Genomic DNA, 21,640 nt, shown 5'->3' with positions numbered 1-21,640 from the left:
AGCGGATCAAAGCTCCTAGGGAGCTGCAGGACCTCTGGCAGCACTGCCGCAGAAGTCGGTAGAAAGGCAAGAAGAGGTGTCGGCAGGTCTCATCTGAGGAAGAAGAGGCCCCTGCAGGCGGTCTGAAGGAATTAACCAACCATTTGGGGTTGGCGCTTCAGGTGCTAAAACAGAACCTCAGCACTAATCTGAAAAAACATATTTTTGTTCATGAGAAAGAACTTGCAGCAGTATTTAATGGATTTCTATAGTTGATGGAGATGTCCCCTCCATTGGAAGTGATAACCCAGGCCGCTCAAACTGAGTCCTATAAAGAACCGGACATGTCAGACATACTTAAGGCTGATCTGACTGATAAAGAACTTATAGACCTGGTGCCACAACGATGGCCTTCTGAATGTAGTAGCAGGGTTAACCAGTTGAAGATTCTACCCATGGAACTAGCTGATACTTGTAGCTTCAGTGATTTGGGTCGAGTGCAGACAGCTGGTGAAGAACAAACATCTGTCCTTAAGCCAGGTGACATTGTTTGTAACACTATGTCATTTGTGGGTGAGGACTCTGCTTCTTCTGACAGGTGCAAGTTTATGATATATTCTAATTCCTCGGTGGGAGACCGTGCTTCAGTAATGTTTATTCTGAAGGCATTGAGAAGGGTCATACAGAAGTCAGGTTCTCCAGTTTTCATTTTACCTGCGGGCACTGTTGAGAATCATATAAGGAAATTATTAGTCTTTCTTTAGAGAGTGGTGTACCTGTAAATATTCTGATGTCACGACCGGTTGGCTCTTCAGGCCAAGTTCAGCATGGGGCAGTGGCCCAAAAGGATCTACACCTCTGGTGAAGGACAGCAAAACGGTAGTGGTCTGGACAGAGGGGAAGTCCTATGAGGACTTGCTTCATGTAATGAAGATTACTGTATCCAAGGAAGATGCGGGAGAAGTTTTATCCCTATGACGAGCTATTTGTCAGGATCAAGGGCACCACCATAGTGGAATGGTTTACCATGACATTAAGAGACAAGGCAGCCAACCTGCAGGTGGACCTGAGGTTGCGAGGTGATAGGAGAGTGGTGGCTCACATAAAGGACATCAACGCAGACAACACAGATCAAGAAGTTAACCCTGTGATCCTAAAAACAATTGGCAAAGGTGAAGAGTTCAGGATCACATCAGTCTAGCCAGCTTACAGTGATAACAAGATTGTTACTGTTATCACAACTTTTCATGTAGCCCGTAAGCTGGTCGAGAGCAGAATAAGAATCAGATGGCTCCATTGCTGGGCCTACATCAGGGATGATCTGGAGAGATGTTTCAGATGCTGGGGCTCTGGTCATCGAAGTGCCAAATGCAGTGGGCCCAACCGAATGGAGCTGTGTTTTAACTGTGGTGGTAGAGGGCATAAAGCAAGCGAATGCCGGGAGAGCATGAAATGCTTAAATTGTGGAAGCCAACAACATTGCACCCCGGAGGCTGAACATGCAATTTACACAGAGATACTTAAGTTAGTTCTGGTAAACTCAAACCAAAGCACTCTTTCCCATGATTTGGTGGGGGAGCTCGCCAGAAGGCAGAGTGCAGACTTTCTGATAGTGTCAGAACCTAATAAATATATGGTTGCATGTAACGACTGGTGTATAGATACTGAAGGGGATGTAGCTGTCCAGGATATAAGTCATTGATTTGGGTGCAGTTAATGAGCTGTTCATCAGGGATAGTTGCAATAGAATTAGCCAATACAGTTGTGGTGGGGACGTACATAATGCCGAACTGTGACTTGATGGCATATGAAGAATTTATTGGATGTCTGTATGATGTTATAGCCAGGTCTTGAAAGAAAAGCGTAATTATGGGTGACTTCAGCAGCAAGTCGGTGGTCACGGGCAGCTCCTACACATACCACAGAGGTGAGATACTCACGGATTTCATTCAATCCACTGGTTTGTACTGTGTCAACAAACGTTTGAGACCAGAGGGCACTACTTTGTGTTGGACCTAACAATTTTAGATGGCCGCTGTGATCTACGCTCATGGAGGGTCCTGGGAGACGAAACCGTGAGCAAACATTTTGCATGTTTTCTTGAAATCAAAGACCCTGGGTTTATTGTGACTGGACGGATTTCGCCTCCAAGGCTAACACAGCAGCAAATTGAAGTTGTCATGGAAAATATAGCGAGTTAGATTGCCAGTGAACACCATCCATCGCCGGAATTACTACAGACCTTAATCACTTGTGAGATGATGAAAATTCCACCATGGGATGAGAACTTTAGGCCAGCATACTGGTGGTCCGATAAAATTGCGGAGCTCAGGCGTGATTTCCAGAAGCACAAGCGCAAAAAACAGGTGGTTGAATGAATGCTGGCTCCCTGAATTTTGGATGACTCAGACATGTTGGGGGGATCAGTATTCACAATAATTTGGACTTTGGCCGGACTGTTCAACCATACAGGCAGTAAGTAGAGTGGTGAGCTGGACAACACCAGTAAGGAGTGATACATGGAGAACACGAGGGTTGCCTGTGCTCATTCTTTTGGATGTACTAAATGCTTTTGGGGCGTTGCGGTGGAGTGTAATAATGTTGTCCCTTAGGAGTAAGGGTGTCAGTCCACATTTACAAAGACAAGTACAGGAGTATCTTAACGAAAGGTAGGCATCAGCAGACACAGAGAGCAGTCCCCTTCGTTTCCAAATCTATGGTGGTGTTCCCCAGGGCTCTGTTCTGGGGCCATTGTTGTGGCTAATTGTATATGATGAAGTACTAAGTTTGGGACTACCAGAAGTGATTGAATCGATAGCTTTTGCAGATGATCTCGCGGTAATGGTCAGAGGATGAAGTAACGAATCGGGGAAATGAGTCTTTAAGATTAATTAATATATGGATGGCAGACCATGGTCTGAAATGATTGCCAAATAAGTGTAAGGACATAGCCCTCACTGGTAAGAAAAGGATGTGTCTCAGTAACCTTAAGATTGGGGTAACTTGCTGCTACAATCTAGAGAATAGGTGAAATATTTGGGCATCACATTTGATAAAGGGTTATGCTTTAGTGAACATTTTAAAGAGCGATGCGAGAAACTGAGAAAAAAATTAATTTATTGAATGTGATATGATGACATGTGGTGCACCGAGGGCCTCCAAGAGGAAACTGATTATCTCAGCAGTGATATCAGCAATACTTTACGTGGCGGTAGCCATGCGGAGGAATGTCACAAGACTCCAAAGAATACACTGAAGGCTTTTAATATTACTATCAGCATACCGCACTGTGTCATATGACTCAGTATGTGTACTGGCATCAGCACGCACCACCTGACCTACAAGTTCATGAATGGGCAAATAGGCAAGATGGATTAAGTAAATGAGAGGTAAGACAGGCTACTTTTGCAGCCTGGAGAGCTAGATGGAGAACAGGTGTTTCGTTAATATGGACCAAGAGGTTAATCACAGAACTGGAGCCCTGGTGCAAAAGTGGTTTTGTGGAGATGAACTTTTATTAGTCATAAATGCTTACTGAGCACGGAAACTTCAAATCATATCTGTATTGGATTGGAAGGAGGGAGACCCTGATTTGTATATATTGACTGTCAAAGAATACAGTAGAGCACACGTTCCTACATTGCCCAGAATGGGAAGCTGAGAGAAAGCAGGCCACTGTTTTTGGCCTCAGACCAGATGAATTAGTTAATTATATGTTGACTTCTGAGAATAATTGGAGGAGACTTGATACTTTCATGTACATGGTGTTGGACAGCAAGGACATTGAGTGCAGGTTTTGCAGACATTAGTGTAGAGTGTGGTGGACTGCCCTGGTTGCAACGGCCAGCATGCCTAGGTGTGCCAGGAACTCCAGGGGTACTAAGGAGTCAGTGAGAGAAAAGACAGACCCGGCCATCTGGGAGGGTGCTGGGAATGACACAGTCAAGCCTGGCATCCCTTGAGCAGTTTGAGGCAGGCACCAAAAAGGCCGAGACCTAGTCTCTGGGTGGGGGCCCAGGAACGACGTAGTCAGGCCTGGTTACCCCCATTTGGGGATTAGAGGCAGGCACAAGAAGATTCAAACCAGGGCTGCGCTGTCATGCCCAGCCTACTGCCAGTAGGTGGGGAGGCCCTCTTTGAGTTAAGACACTCCCCTCAGCTGAGCTATACTTCATTGTATGTCCGGCTCAGGGGGGAAAAACAACTAATAGTTCTATGAACTATTAACTGATAGTTCTGTGTGTTAACTGGTTAGTCAAGAACCTAGTTCTTGACTAACCAGTTAAGAATCAGGTGACACATTGTATATAACCAGTGAGAAATAGATTAGTGGCTGAATTCATGGTATTTGTATGTACTCAGATTAACATTGTTTGCTATTTTTATAATATTTAATATTTTACTGTTCATTTTTCATTGCCATTAATTCCATGGTATCCTTAAATGTCTAGTCTTAAGTGAAAGATAACTTTTCATGTTATTTCTTGATATTACTGTTGATGTTGTAATACGTAATGCAATATAATTATAATGCATTTGTGTTTTGAATTTAAATTTATGTCTTATTTTTTCTGTGCAGATCTGCCGGTAACAGTGGGCTTGGCCGAATACAAGTGACATTGCGCTATAGTGTGCAAAGGCAAAGACTTATTATAGTTGTTCATAAGATTGTGTACGTAACAAAAGTTTTTAGTGCTACTTTAAAATCTTATTCATGATTATGGTCATATTATAGCATTATTTGTTTTTTATTATGCTGATTATTACTTTCTGACTGTATCAGTAAGGGGGTAACAGCTGGTGCTCTTCCCAACAGCTGAACTGAATGCCATTATGAATTGGAGAATTTTTATAAAAAATCATTACTCCTAAGTCATTCTGTCCAGTAGCAAGTAATATTACTGAAAAATTTGATAAGAACTGAAAAAGATATTTGAAATGAACTCTATAACAAACATAGCTAAGTGTCAAAATATCAAATTAAAACAGGATCTTGTTTCATTCAGACAAAAAAGAGAATTTATTGAAGTTAGAGTACAGTTTTCCAGAAGATCTAATCTGATATCGTTCAGAATTTTTTTGCAAATATTCATTCAGTTTTCTGTTTTAACATTGTATCCGAAAACATAACTCCCGCTACTAATGTGTCATTTTTATATGATGTTTGAATCAAAAATTTTGACATATATGGGAGTATAGAATAAATCATTGGCAGATAATATCTTGAAAATGAAACATTCTAGAAATATGAATATGATTTTATTTTATTTTTAGCTCTACATTTAGCTACACAATATTGATCTTTCTTCCTGAAATAACTTGTATTATACTTGTTAATGTGTTGGATCATAATTTTCATAATTTGTATTATACTGTTTTGAGCTAGTAAAATTTTTAATAGCTTTTATAAAATTCGTCAAGTCTGAATTCAACTGTGTGATAACATGAAGTCCAACATAAAAAAGTCTGAATTGTCACTTTACATTACTGTGTAAGGAAACATTCTACGAGGGTGAATCAAATATAAACAGTATTTTTTTTTTTAATTTATTGATTAATAGTATATACAATTCATACCTTCATCATTTTTCTATATATTTTCCTGCACGATCTGTACATTTTTACCAACTTGAATATTTCTTGTTCATAAAAAGTGAGGATGAGTCGTCAACCAATTGTGCACATGCTCCTCAATGTCTTCATTATCTTTGAATCGTTTCCCTCCAAGCGATTCTTTCAAGGGCACAAACAAAAAATAGTCACAGGGAGACAAATCTGGACTGTGGAGGGTAGTTGAGGATTTCCCAAAGCATTTTTTCAAATTTATCCATTGTCAAAATTGCAGTGTGCTGCCTGGCATTGTCATGGAGAAAGATGACATCTTTGATAGGCATACCCCATCTTTTGTTTTGGTAGGCGGTGTTTGTTGTCTGTAGCAGCTGGCAATAGTAAGCCACATTCACCGTTTGTTGATTGAAGAGAAAATCAATGAGTATAACTCCCCTTGAGTCAAAAAAATCATTGCAAGAACTTTTCTGGCTGACAGATGGGTTTTGTCCTTATCTGGGCAGTCCTCATCCTCCCTTTGCCACTCCTTGCCATTTTTGACTTCAGTGTGCAATGATAGACCTATGTCTCATCACATGTGACGATGCGCCTAAAAAAATCATCCCCTTCTTGCCTAAATCAATTCAGAAGTCTCTTACAGATCTTCAACCTCTCCTGTTTTTGATTTTCAGTCAACAACCTCAGAACCCATTGAGCACTAATTTTTCTAAAACCAAGATGATTAGTGATAATGGATTGAGCACTCCCGTGCTCAATCTCCTGTAGCTTATTCCTACTTCTGACATGATTTCTTCAACAGTGAACCAGCTATCACCTTCGATAAGCTCTCAAACAGCACAGATGTTGTCAGCTGTGAGACTTGATCTTGGGTGTCGACCATTACTTTTATTTTCTACATTTTATCACCTGTCCTTAAATTGTCTGGCCCACATATACACTCTGTTTTGGGATAGTTTAGCATCTCCATACTGTACCTTTAAACGAGTTAAAATTTGTACGTGTTTAATGGCTTCATTAGTTAAAAACTTAATTATTATATGTTGTGCAACAGATGACGGAACCTCTTGCTCACTCATGGCTGTACTGACCACAGAACAAAGCAAAGGAACTAACCAAGATGGTTCCCACTCTCTCATGCCAAACATTAACCCCCCACTCAACCATCCAGCTCAGAACTGCATGCTGTGTAGACTAGTAAAATTACCGTTTAAATTTGATTCATCCTCATAAATATCCTGAATAATACAATAATTTTTAATTATTGTATTATTAGTTGTTAGAACTAAGTTTTCTGGATCATTCTATTGATAGAGCTTATGAATTTGATAATATTCATTAAGTTTCTCTTGTATATTTGTTTTTATTTAATCTCTCTTAGTGGGATCCTACATGCCATAATTTTTTTTTATGGAGTAGATCACATATAGAACATTACTTTATTCAGTTTATCTTATATTGTACCTTATATTGTATCTTATTTTTGTAATATATTACTGATAGAAAGAAATCCTGATTTTATATATATATATATATATATATATATATATGTGTGTGTGTATATGTATGTATTGAAAATGCTTCTGTGGAAGTTACTTGAGGTTTGTGTTTTATTTTCAAGCATGTAATTTCTTCTTTGTAACATTGTATTTACTGAATATAAGTTTATTAATGAATTCTAAAAATTAAATGAATTAACATTTAAGTAAATTGAATTTTTGCCTCAGCATTTACTGTATCCTTGAAAAATATAAAGCATACTTAAAAAAACTTAAGACATAAATATTTGGTAGTGTTAACTGATTATAGGTTTACAGTGTTAAGTGACTGATTTTTTTTTATTTATTGTGTTATGTTACAGAAATTTGCCTTTGAAGGATCCAAGCAACATACCAGATCCGTATGTTAAACTGTACTTGCTTCCCGAAAGATCAAAGGATACAAAACGCAAAACTGAGGTTTGTATTTAGAGTCTTTGTTTGATTGTATTGTTTTAGTTTGTTACTTTATATAGTTGAATAATTTACAGCCATTTCTATTATTTATAGTCCACTTTTAATTATTATCAATCATGGAAGGTTCTTTTACGTGAACACGTGAAGAATTTTAAATATTCTTGGGCTGCATAGAATTCTGAATATAGAGTATTCTTGTTAATACTTAAAGAGAAGGGCAGTTATTTTATTTTATTTGCAAATAAATATAAAATTTTCATGATAATTAAAGTAAATGTGGAGCACTATCCTCCACTTTTCTTTTCTGTTAAATATTAAATAAAAATATTAATTGATCTTGTTTAGTAATGATGGAAATTTCACATTTTCTAGAAATTAAAATTATGTATACTGACCACATTTGCTTTAAGCAAATAGTGTTTGTTCTGTCAAAATTAATTACGCTAAATGAAGTGTTTTCTATTGATACCATAATATTTTTGTTCTATTTTGCTGACTCGTATGATCTTTCTGTATTTTTGGTATACACACTTTTATTTCAATCAGTAAAACTAGGTGGGAATTATCAAAATGTATAAACTCTTCTGCTTTTAAACTCAAAAGTTACATTTGATGTTCAGCTTTCAAAATAGATTGCTTAACCCTCCTGTGGTATTATTTTTTATGGTCTCCATTTAAGCTCTGAAAGACCAATCAAGAACCTGCACCAACAAACACTAGTTCGTCTGCCAACATAAATTACAGAAAACTCGTTAAGATTAGTCTTGAAAGAATATTCTTTATGAGGTTCTTTCTTGTTATTTTTATGAAGAACTTTTTCAGTTATCAATTAGTGTTACCATGGATTTTAGCAAGATTTTAATTGCCGTATACTTTACACTTCTGTAAAGTAATTGTGTTTTACTTCAATTTTATTTATAAAATTTTACATCAAGTAGTCTCTGATAACTATTATAATTTCAGTATAATTAATTAAAAAAAAAAAATTGAATGGCATCCTCAAAGCAGGAAAGTTGATTTTTTTTTAATGAAAACATAGTAACAGAATACAATTACCATCTTTGAATTGGCATACAGAAGTTTATGTTAGATAATTTATTGATATGGGTCATTTAAAAAAATATATCTCATATTTGTTGTCTCATACTGAAGCAAATTTTAATACTTATAAATTATTTGTTTTAATAATTTAGAACCATATAGCTTTAAAAAAAAAATGGGATGATCATTTTCTGAAATACTATAATTTACTATACAGCATTTCAGATTTTTCTGAACTTTAGGTTTGTTTACACAAACATACAGTTTTATTATGATGTATGTATCTGTTTCTGTAAAAATGAATTAATCACATGTTGAAATATGAAGTGCTGTCTGCAAATGAAATTATGTCTATCCTCTGGAGGTTGACTCACTTTTCCATCAGATTTTAATGCATTGTCTATTATTCATCCAAATCTAATTTACATCAGTTTTTTTTTTTTGTTTTTTTTTTTCTAGACTATTAAAGATAATTGCAACCCTGTATTTGATGAGACATTTGAATACGTAATCAGTCAGGCTGAGTTGAATTCTCGTCAGCTGGAAGTAACTGTTCTGACACAGAAGACGTGGAAGAGCCCTGTCATGGGACAGGTAAATCTATAAGATATATATATATATGTGTATGTGTTGACATAACTTTTAACAGCTGTGAATGATCTAACTTGGGACACTCACTTCTGGTAAATGGCATAGTTACTTATACTCTGGTATAATAAGTATCCCACACCAGGCTTATCAATAGAAGATAAGAGTGAAATAATATCCTATTATTTTCTTCACTGAATCAATTATACTACTGCATATCAGCATCCTAAGCTCACTGAAATCTAATGGATATTTAGCCCTACAAATGACACCTTCACTCTGTTAACTGCAGGGACTTGTATGTATACTTAACATCATTATTCTTCAGAACAATTACTCTAACTAGTTCCATTTCTACCTCAAGCATTCCATGTACATCATTCTCATAAGAAGGGTAGATAGTTTAAAGCAAAACAATTAGTGTACTTTTTGTAGTACACATTGAATTACATACAATGTCTCCACTCAGTACAGCAGTGATTCTCATCCTTTTTAGCTCCACAACCCCCTGAAAAGTAAAATAAATATATATATAATGAATATTTTACGACCCTACCGACCCAATGAAACCTAGTTACTATTTAGCTGCATTGATGGTAACAGTATGAATGTGCATGTATGAAGTGTACAATCATGAGCAATTTACAGGTTCCAACTTAATGTGTATACGCTCCTTGTGATCTGGTCTGCTTGCATAATATTCAATGTGAGAACATTATATTCAAACATGCATATGATACTTTTGAACACGTCATGCTCCCAGCAGTATAAAAGAGGCGTAAAGGATTATGGAATGTCAGTTTAGTTTCGAATGCAAAGTATGCATCTGCTGCCTTCATTTAAGTTTCTGAAAGCATAGTTTCATTGAAAGTAATAATTAAGGTTTGAGTTTTTTAGTGAGCGGTCAAATGGTGTAACTGTTTCTTTTTTTTCAGTTAAATTCATAGAAAAATGAATATATTTATGAATAAAATGAAGTGAGCCATCTATATCCAATGAATCGATTGGTAAAAAGACATGATTGTGTAATGATAGTTATTTAAATTATAGTTTTACCTCATTGGATGGAAAGTCGCAGTACGTTATTTGATTTCAAGTCCTCGTTGATAAAAGCATGTAGCCATCAAAATTAATTGACACTTAGAGGAAACAACCTCCAGATCATAAAAGCAAACCCTTGCAATTTTTCAGAAGAAAATTAAATACTTTGAGAAATCAGCAAGTTTCTACTTGTAAATTAAGCCATACTAATAAAAGTACACTTGAAGCATCTTATCTTATAGCATTAAGAGTAGCTAAGATGTCCAAACCCCATACAGTTGCAGAAAACCTCGTATTGCTTGGTGCAATTAATATGGTCAGTATTTTAATAGGCGTGGAAGAAGCAAAAAAATTCCGCTTTCTAATGACACAGTAACAAGGTGAATCGATGAGATGGCTGCCAGTGTTCAGATAATTCAGCAGGTTTGTTAAAGTGAATTTTTTAGTATTTGATGATTCAACAAATGTGACCAACATTTCTCAGTTGTGGGGTATGAATACGATAGGGACAGATCAATCAAAGAAAATACGTTGTTTTACAAATTAATACCTGGTCATGTAACAGGACAATATCTTATTGATGTTTTTTTATATATAAGCTACTAAAAACTATAACATAGATTGGACAAAATGTATTCCAATATGTAGTGATGGTGCAAAGGCGATAATAGGAAAGAACTGTGGATTTCTGAAAAAAATTAAAAGATTGTCTTATACCAAGGGTGGAATAGATTTACTGCTTCCTTCACAGACATGCTCTTGTCACAAAAAATATGCTGGAAAATCTCAAACAAATTCTATGTAAAGATGTAGAAGTGGTTAATTTTATTAAAAGTCAACCATTACAGAATAGGCTATTTGCTAAACTATGCGATGAAATGGATGAAAAGAAAAAGTCTCTTCCAAACAGAGGTCAGATGGTTATTACAGGGGAAACTGTTAAACCGGTTTGGAATTGCAAGATGAATTAATATTATTTTTCCAGGATAAACAAATGCCATTCTCAATGTTCTTATAGAGTAATGAGTATATGTTGCTGTTGGCTTACTTGGGTGATGTATTTTTACATTTAAATGACTTGATGTGAATTTACAAGGATGCAATGAAAACATTTTATTAATGACAAAGTTCATGCTTTCATTAAGAAGCCTGATATCTGGATTATTCACTTCAAACCAAAAATTTTGATTTCTTTCCACTCACTTCTGATTATATTGAGAAAAATATGGATAAAGAAGACACTATTATTTACCACAAGTTGGATAGCATGGAGATATATTTGCGTGAGCTAAAAATTCAGTTGGTGCAGTATTTCCTGGAAGATAAGATGATTTCTCAAAGAGATGGGTACTGAATTCATTTAGTGAAGATGTTGTTTTAGCTGCTAATTTACTAGTTGAGATTCACAACCAGCTGATTGAAGTGTCTGCTGATAAAACGTTACATCTACAATTCACATCTGAAGATTTAGATATGTTTTGGCTTGTCTATCAAGTAAATATGGAAATTTAGTCATAGAAACATTGAAAATATTAATCCCTTTTGCCACATCTTACCTCTGGGAAAAGGGTTTTTTGTCTATGGTTGCGCAAAAACTAAATATAATATAGCAATCGTCTTTTATCACTTGAAAACAATTTGCTTTTGTCTATGTTTGTAGTATAGATTCATGTATAGAGAGACTTTTAAATGAAAAACGAATGCAACCATCCCATTAATTTATTTTATTTACATTTGTACTTATAAATGTAAGTAAACGTTTGTAATAAATGAATTTTTTTTCATAAAATGATTTCATTATAACATTAATGTGTGAAGTTGTAGGCTAATTTCATGACTGCCTTTCTTATCACAGTGACTCCCAGGTTGAAAAAAACTGCAGTAGAGGAATGTTTATACAATATTAGATTATATTGTTATTTTAATTATTTGTTCTGTTTTAATTTTATCATTATCTTTTAATTATATGTTTATCTGTAAATTATAGCATGGATAATACCCAAGAGTTTTTTATCTTAATTGTGACTGATATCATTAGGTGATTATCTGATTTTATCGATTATTTAAACAAATTTTTTTTTAGGTAATTGTTGATTTGGGACAGCTTGACCTCTCTAAGGCAGTTACATCATGGTATGATCTGGAGCCACATGAGGAAGCTTGAACTTCTTCAACACTTTATTTAGCAGAGATATAATTATCGTCCCTCTGTATTTAGATTTAATTATATGCCATTCATGTTATGGTTCATTTTACGGTTGCTTTTTGCTTACTGAATGTAGTATTTATTGCTTTGGTCAGTATAGGCCTATTATAATTTTGTTATAATCAAAATATTCTTGTATAATGAAATAACATTTTTTCAATGATTTTGATATTAATATTGCTTTTTTTATTTTTTGTAATTGTTAATGTCTTTTATGTTTGGTGAAACTTTGTTATATTTTGAATGTATGTTATTGTTTTTAAATTTTATATAAATATATATATATTTTGTCCCCCTCTTCATTATTTTATTGAATGCTGTAATTATACATTTGAACTGTTATTGATTTATGTATTAACAGTTTTTCAGTTCAGATAATGAGAACTTTGATCTGAAGTAAAATGTTTTTAATTGAAAGTAAATAATTACTTAATATTTTATTTTAAGTAATATAAATAAAAAGACAAAAAATAGGTACAGGTTTTGGATTTGTAGAAGCTGTTATTAAACAGCAGATTGATCCATATATGTATGGGGAAATGGTTATTTGTACGTTTTTTTTAAAAATGACCATTAACATTTCAGTATCTGACTGCTGATTAAAATTACATTATCTATTGTTATTTTTAATGCGATCTGATTATTTTTACCGTTATTTTCTTAGCATAATTTATGTTACTATATATTATATAGAATATAAAATAATAACATTATATGAGTTACCTTTTTGTTTACTTTATTTAATGCGTGATATATTTTAATAAATAATAACTCCATTAAATTTTCTATTCTGTGTCTGTATATTTTTATTTTTCATTGGTAGCATCAAAGATATGTGTTTTATAGATGCAAAATATAGTGCTTTCATTGATTTTGATCTAAATCAGGAGAATTTTTCCGACTTATACTTAAAAACAATTAAGTCCTGCTTAGTACTTTCTAATATTATGAGCATAATGCACAATTTATTGGTATATATAATCTGTTTAATTTTTTTTTTAATCTTGGTGTAAATTATAAACATGTATATAAATTGATTCTGAAGTGACTAGTTTATAACATTAAAGAGACATTTTAATTCCATACACACAAAATCAGCATCAGAATCTAGTTACAAATAAAAATGTTACAGTGATATAATGTAAGAAAGAAAACTATATTTTAATTACTATTTAGTAGTCCTGTTTTCTAAATTTCTAAATATTACAGAAGATGAAATAATTTGATGTACTTTTCTTCAATTCTCAGCTTCCCATAAGAAGTATGAAGTTCGGTCTGCTTATCATTTATTTGGCTGTTTATTAGTCTTTATTGAGTATTAGTCTGCTTAGGATATTTATTTATTAAAAATCATCCAATAACTGCCAAATTTGCATTTATAGTGCCATAATAAAATTTTTCAACTTTATGATCATTTATTATTTTCTTAGTGATCAAAAAATGGTTTGTGATTAACTTTTGCATTTTCAATTGACGTAATTAGTGGTGTATGGTTGTAAAATAGCACAGAAACTTTCAGAGTGCTCACATTTTCATAATGGGATAAAGCATTATGTGTATGATTGTTGTAAAATAAAATGTTGCTTTAGTTTGCATAGTGGAATCCATTATTTGTTTCTTCTTTGTTAATCTGATTAAATAATGCTGAAGTCGTGCTGTAGTTGTGAAATCATGAAACATATAGTAAATCAATGTACAGGAATCCTATTGTTTTAGTTCAGTAAAAAAAATTGGAACTGTTTTCCTTTGTGTGCCATTGAATTGTACAAATGCCATAAAACTTTGAAAAAACAGCATGTGCTGATCTGTTTCAGTTAAGATATTGCTTCAAAACCACCTTCATTACAGAGCAATGAAATTAAATATATTAACAGTATAAGTTTCTTAAAAAATAAAAAAATCCTGCTTTCTTCCTTTCTTTTTAGTAGAAAATTAAATCTAAATGTGGCTTATTACTTGCTAATTAACTACACTACCCTCATATAAATGAATTAAATTTTACTAATGGAGAAATAACACTTCCTCTGCCACTTATATCTTAACAGTCTAATATTGTTTGTCTATGCTGCCTTGATGTTTGTGTAATATAGCATTATGTAATATAGTAATAAATTATGTCGTACATTTAAAAAAAATTAAAATATTACATAGTGTCAGTTTGTTGAGTTAAAAAGCTCTAATCTAAGGAAAGATATTTCATTAAAAATATATAGTTAGTCGAGATTTTTTTTTCTATGATATCCTGAATGAGATCATCAGATATTGAGTATTAAAAGTCCAAGTTTAGACAAGGCTGTGACATCCAGGAGCAGATTCAGAGGAATGCTGATCGGTATAGCAATTTTTTTTTGTATGTGTTTCTACCTAATTTTCTTAAGCTAATTAGAAATTCTTTCTAAAGTATTTTATTCAGAACATAGATCTGATTAGAAAAATGTAACTGAATCGGTGAAACATAATCACATGTTCTTATATTCTTATATGTAAGATAGTATTCTAATGCTATAAAGAACTCCCATTCCCCAGTATCTCTGCATACTAGAATATATAGAATATAAATTTATAATTCATGGAAGCCTATTATTTTCATCTATAATTGTATATCTTTGATTAATCTAAACTTTTACCCATATTTTTCATTAGTGTTAAGTGTGTGTAAATAAAATAGTTAAGCACATATGTTTTAAATTTTATTATTATTGAGCTAGCACCTTTTATTATTTGATGAGGTTTTGGTCTGCTGCACTAATTAATAAGCACTAAATTCAATTATAATATTCCATCTTTGATTATTGACCATTAAATTGCTATTTAAGTAATCTGTCATTTATAATGCTTAGTTACACATAGAAAAGTCAGTTTTTATTGAGGTTCATGATTGCTATTTCTTTTTTACTGTAATCTTGGTATTGTTTATTCAGTATTAATATATAATGTAATTTAGCTACTGAAGTTGTGGATCGATTTACTTTTTCATTTATTCTATGCATCTTACTTTTGAATATTATAAACGTTCATAAACAATCAAGATATTTTTATGTATAATTATGATAGTTTTGGTCACTAAACTTAAATCATGATATAGAAAAAAGTTGAAAATATTTTACTTCTTTTACGTACAGGTTTATGTTAACTAGTACTTAATATTTAAGTAGTTTCTTTTATGAGCATTTTGAACTGATTTACTTATTTAAAATTAAACTGATAAATTAAAATTAATTTGATGTTATCCTTGGTTTGATTTTATCATTATATTAAAATTTTATTCCTGAAAAGAAGTTTTTTGTTTATACTACCTAATTCCTTGTAAAAATAAACCTCTGCTATCAGTGCCTTAATGTTTTTAAATTCTTTTACCTAAATGTTAAAAAATATCAAAACAATCATTAATTGTGGTGCCATAATTATTACATAATTTTTTCTGTGGAATGGGAGTTTTAGCAGTATCTAATTCATTACTTTATTTTCATTCAGATAAGTACTAAACATTATCGCTTACTGGAATGTTCACTCATTTTTTTTTTACATTTTAATTTATCATTACTTTTATAAATTATTAATCATTGTTACACTACCAAATGATTTTAGTGGCATATAATTAATAAAAATCATACACTTTTCTTACTGTATTTCTATTTAGACCATGTACATATTCTTAACTGTTTCAACAAGTATGTTATACAAATGGTAGTAGATTTTTTGTGATGACATCATTGAATTTCCGTTTCATAAAGGATTTCTAGAAGTGCTGTTGAATAGCTTTAAATAACATCCATTCACTGTTTACTAGTTTTTATTGGAATCACTCGAAGTATATCCTCAACTTAATTTGTCATGTGAAAATTGTTCATCGGTCCTGTAGTGTTTTGTAACATCATCACTGTAGATATTACGATACAGAAATTATGGAAATACTGATATTTAAAATGCAACACTTGATGGCAGAGTTAAGACTGTACATGACTAAATATTCATCTCATACTAGTTGTAATAGAGATCACTATTATTGTAATTGTTCATTTATTGAATGATTTTTTTTTTTTTCAGTATAATGTAAAACAATTCAATCATTGCTTTGTTAATCACTTCATGAATAAACTTAAATCTATAAACCAGTTAATCACTGGTTTTATAAATTTTTATTGTTGATCATGAATTACTTCATTTCTGTCTATAAAATGAAAAATTATTCATGTTAAGTTAAAATGTGTGTTATATATTTGTTTAAATATTTTTTTTTACACTTGTGATTTAGCAGAAGTGTGCACAATTATATGATACTGAATTAGTTTTAAAATAATCAATATTTTTACATCTGTTTCACAAATGAAGTAAATTTCATCCATTACTTATTTTTTTTATAATTATACTTAAGTACATTTGTTTACAACTGGTATACTATTTCTGTTATCGTAAAGTATTTATTTTGTTATTTATGTGTTCAATTAATGCAATTATTTTTTATATTTATGTTACTAGCAGTTTTAAAAAAATTTAATTTAGTTATTAATTATCTGCAAATATATATGGTATTTGTGCCTAAAAATAACAAAATCATTTTATCATTTATTGTATCTTAATATCATAGGCAGGTTTTATTTTGTTTTCTACTTTTACATTTTTATAACAGAAGTCTGCAGACTTTAATCTATTTTGTTTATATTATTAATAAATGGAGAGAACTTATTGATCGTGTTTGTATTTTTTTTAACTTGTTTTGATGCAGATATTTCCTCTGGTGGACAGGTTGTTGGGGCAGGTTACAGTCACTCATTCTCCATCACTTCTATCAAATACAATCGTATTTAAATGGACGTATTCATTAGTAATCATTTACAAATTACTGATCCCAGTGAGAAATTTTTAAATATTAATTTTCTTTATAATCACAAAACTGGATCATGGGACATTTATAAGCCTATTAAGTCTAGATGAGTAATTTTTCTCTAGTAAGAGAGTACCAAGGTGGATTAGAGATAAGTGGCTGTTTTTCTGTGTGCAAGGCCCAAACAGATTAAAATTAAGATTAACCCTTTCTAGTTAAATTTAATCCTTTTGGTTCTCTGTTTCTAATTGACAAGACATCCTAATCTAGCGATCCTAGGGTGTAATAAATCCACATGTATATTGGCACTTCATGAACGGAGAATATGGCTGCCTATTGGATCCAACTAAATAAAGTTTCTCTAGATATACCAAGTACATTAAAATTATCACTTGACTTGCTCTATAGTGAGCTAATACAGTGACAAAAAAGTTATTTTTATTGCATTCTGAAATACACCTGTGGATGAGCTCCTGTTTTTCTTTTAAGTCAACTTATTATTGAAGTCAGTGGTTTTAAAGCACTATTTACTTTGTAATTTATATTTATGTATATACGAGGCTATCTCACGAAGAAATGGAGAAACTTTCAGGACATGTTCTGCTGGTGAAAATAATGAAAAAAGTTCATATAAATGTAGGTCTTGAAATGATTTATTTTCAAGTTACAGCTAGCGAAAGATTTTGCCCAGATTTTAGCTAAAAAAGCCCTACTGTAATTTTTGGGATCCACATTAAAGAGTGAAATTGGTGGTTTCTTAAGTAATTTGAGCTAGGAAATAGGATAAAACAGGCCCCAGAACTGTAACACCAGTAGTTTTTAAGGTAGACCTATGTTTATACAAGCTTTTTTCATTATTTTCACCAGTAAATTATGTCCTGAAAGTTTTTCATTTCTTTGTAGAACACATGTATTATATACATACAACATACACACACACACTTTTTTTTTTAAATTGTATGTTTAACTTAAACTAGCAGAGCATGTACATTCTGTATAATGGATTAAGTAAATAAGAAAAACTGTTAAACTGAAATGAAAAATAAATTTTACTTTGATCCATAATATTAATAGTACATCATGTGATCAAAAAGTATCTGACCTATATTTTGTTATGGTAACCAGTTGTATTGTGGGAAGGTCACCATTGTGGAATATGACATTAACTTGTATTGGTTTCATGTGATTCACTGTTTTGCTGCCTTTGAAACTAGTCACTGCTTAGCAGCCATGAAAGTAAAATGTGTGAGTGCTTGTCGTGTTTTCATTGCTTTTCAAAAAAAATGACTAAATGGGTTGAGTAGAGAATCTTTATTAAATTTGGTCAGAAACCTTGTGATATGCAAGTAGACAATAGTAAAGATTCAAACAGTTTTTGGTAATCAAACTATATATGTTACACAAATTAGAGTGCTATCGCCATTTCCAAGATGGCCGAACATCTGTCAAAAGTGATAAATGCTGTGGCAGACCATCCACCAGCAAAACTTGCAAAAAATCTAGCAAGATTGACAGCGATGATTGTCAGATAACAATTAGAAAGCTTTAAGATGAAGTAGGAATTTCATTTGGCTCAGTGCAGTCAATTTTAACAGAAGATCTCTGGATGCAGTGTGTAGTTGCAAATTTGTTCCAAAACTTCTCACTTGTGAGTAAAAGGAAAACCAACTGTAATTTACACAAGTATGCTGGAGGATTATGCTAATAGTGATCCTGATTTTATGAAAAAAGAATAACTGGTGATGAAAGATGAGTTTTTGGCTATGAGTCTTAATACAAAGGCACAATCATCCCATTAGAAAATTCTTAAGTTCTCTGCAGCAAAAGAAACCCTGGCAATCACACAGCATGGTAAAGGTCATGCTGACAGTTTCTTTTGATTATCAAGGCATTACACCTTCAAGGATAAACTGTCAATAAAAGAGTACTACATAACTGTTCTTTGTCAGCTAAGAGATCACAGCTTTGGTGAAATTGTGACTGGAAAATTCATCACAAAGCTCCAGCCTATGCATCACAACTTATCCAGAGATTCTTAGCAAAACAGAATGGAGCAATTTCAGCAGGCTCCTTACTCATCAAACATGACTTCCTGTAATTTTTGGCTTTTTCCTAAGCTTAAGTGTTTTTATAAGCCTAGGTCGGGTACTTTTTGATCATACCTTGCACACTGACAAAAATCCAACATCAAAATGAATGTGCTAAATACATTTATCAACAAACTAGAAAATACAAGGTAGCACGATCCAGTTCTTACTAGTTTAGCCTTATATTACTAATTACAGTAGAATCCAGAAATGAACATTAAGTGATTGACAATACTTTTTTTGTATAAAACACCATACCCATTTTTAAAAATCAATTGAAATAACAAAAAGAGTACAAAACAAATTTATTATTTACATTTTCCTCCTCACTATTTGTTTTAATTTTTTTTTTAAACCTAACACCACAGATTTATATAAAGTATTTCATGCCATAATCTATTTAACCAGAAAACTATAACTAAAGGTTATTTTGCATAAGGTAAATAAACATTAATGTAAAATTAAAATAAAGTAGTATTTATATAGATATCTAACTCATTTAGTTCCTACTTTGTTTCAATAAAAAAAAATGTGCTTATGGTATTCAGCCAATTTACATGAAGTGAGGAAATTGAAAAAAAGGTTTACTTGTTTTAACATGCCCAATTTGGGTACACAGACATCCATAGGTAATTGTAATTATCCATTACAAGATGATGTACCTTATTGGATACATATAACTACTTCTCCAGAGAAAGTGTGTACTTGTTTTTAGTGCACACTTAAACTATTATTTGTAACATCATGTATAAGTAAAGCCCATAAAGCTGTGGTTTTTTCTGAAAATTATTATAAACTACGTCTTAGAAGAGAAAGTCATCAGCAAAAAATACTATTTTTTAGTTTTAATACAAAAACTTTTAAAAAATATTAGCGCATAATTTCCAGTAATGACAACATTTATTGAATAAACACAATCACAACTTATGAAAATAATAGATATACTGAGTAATAATAATTTTAACATTCCATCAGTACACTTTATTCTATATTTAGTTTACAGTATACTTTGTAAGTATATAAACTAGATGATGAGGGTAGCCTCTATGCACTATTGTATGAAATGAGGTAGGTAAGTAAAAACTGAACTTTATTCCATTTTGGTGGTTAAAATTATTATTAATGATGATTTTTTTATTTAAGTTAACTTTATAACTGAAATAAGAAAAAAAACAGCATGGGTAATGTCTTTTTTAAAAAAAATGTAGAACAATTGTCTGCCAAATTGGTTGTGTCTGGGTTCTGTTATGCAAAAGAACATTTTTTTTCTCCCATTTACAATGTAGTTTAATCCAATTTAGTAAAAACAAAATTAATGAATAAGAAATGAGATAAAGTTATGTTGTTTATAAAAACTGTTAGTAACACAAGTGTAAGATAAATTGTTTGTAGCAAAAACATTTTCCAAAATAATTAATTCCAGGGTAAACTGTACAAAAACATGTGGGACTTAGTGTTAGCCTCACAGGATTTACTTTTTTATGTATTAATTGTTGAAGAATTATCTCTAACTATTGAGAACAGACCATGTTTATGTTACTGGCTTTTCTGCATAATTAAAATAGTTCCATCTGTGCTAAGGTTTTCCTTAAACTAAATATTTTTTTTTTCATACACTAACCAAAGATTGAACATCATAAGCGTTATTGCTATTGAAATTAGCAAGTAGAAGTGTTAGTGGAGTTGACAGTATTTGTTAAGCCAGCATCATTTGTGATAAAGAATTAATAAAAATTTACAAAGGTGATGTTGATGTATCCATAATCTTTCTCATTTTTTCCTTAAATTCTACATGATATTATCAAATGCGGTAGTTTTATATGATGATTAGAAGATGGCATTTGTCATTTTGTTTGTGATATTTACTTAATTAGATCAGATTCCCACATAATAATAGATGTCACTGAATTTGTTACAATTCCACTCATAATAAATGAGAATATTTGCCATGATGACTAATACTAAAAAGAAAAGTATGTTGTATTATTGTAAACTATTGCCAATTATTTATTATATCAGTCTTCCATTATTTGTAATTATACTAGTACAGGATAGTTAAATTTTATTGCATATCAAAATATGTAAAAAAAATAAGAATGAGAATTGAGTCCTTGAAGTTGTTGCCAGATATTCATAAAAGCAAGAGAGGAGATCTTGCTTAGATCTCCTAAATAGAAGAAAATAGAACTAATCAAAATTAAACTGAAAATAACAGAATACTCAAAAACTTTACATAACTTCTAAACTAAATGGTCATTTTGATTGTTTTACAATCGTCATTATGGATGTGAGGCTGTAAAATATATGTTAAATAATAATTAGTTTTAATTTATTGAATAGGTCGATTTGTTTT

The 21,640-nt window shown here is 32.0% G+C and overlaps 1 protein-coding gene across 3 annotated transcripts in view; it reads left to right on the top strand.

Annotated features, from left to right (window-relative positions):
- Positions 1–17,061, top strand: part of Esyt2 (extended synaptotagmin-like protein 2) — a 96,241-nt gene extending 79,180 nt beyond the window's left edge. For all 3 annotated transcript variants that reach the window (XM_075363263.1, XM_075363261.1, XM_075363262.1), the window contains exons 17-20: positions 4,559–4,651; positions 7,406–7,502; positions 9,000–9,134; positions 12,253–17,061. In XM_075363263.1, the coding sequence (XP_075219378.1) occupies positions 4,559–4,651; positions 7,406–7,502; positions 9,000–9,134; positions 12,253–12,333 (406 nt within the window). In that variant the 3' untranslated portion in view covers positions 12,334–17,061. The remainder of the gene's footprint in view (positions 1–4,558; positions 4,652–7,405; positions 7,503–8,999; positions 9,135–12,252) is intronic.
- Positions 17,062–21,640: the final 4,579 nt, after the last annotated feature.

The sequence above is a fragment of the Lycorma delicatula genome, chromosome 4 (genome assembly GCF_047948215.1).
Source record: "Lycorma delicatula isolate Av1 chromosome 4, ASM4794821v1, whole genome shotgun sequence".
Lineage (NCBI taxonomy): Eukaryota > Metazoa > Arthropoda > Insecta > Hemiptera > Fulgoridae > Lycorma > Lycorma delicatula.
The sequence above is the reverse complement of the archived record's forward strand: the minus strand, read 5'-3'. Positions and strand labels throughout refer to the sequence as shown.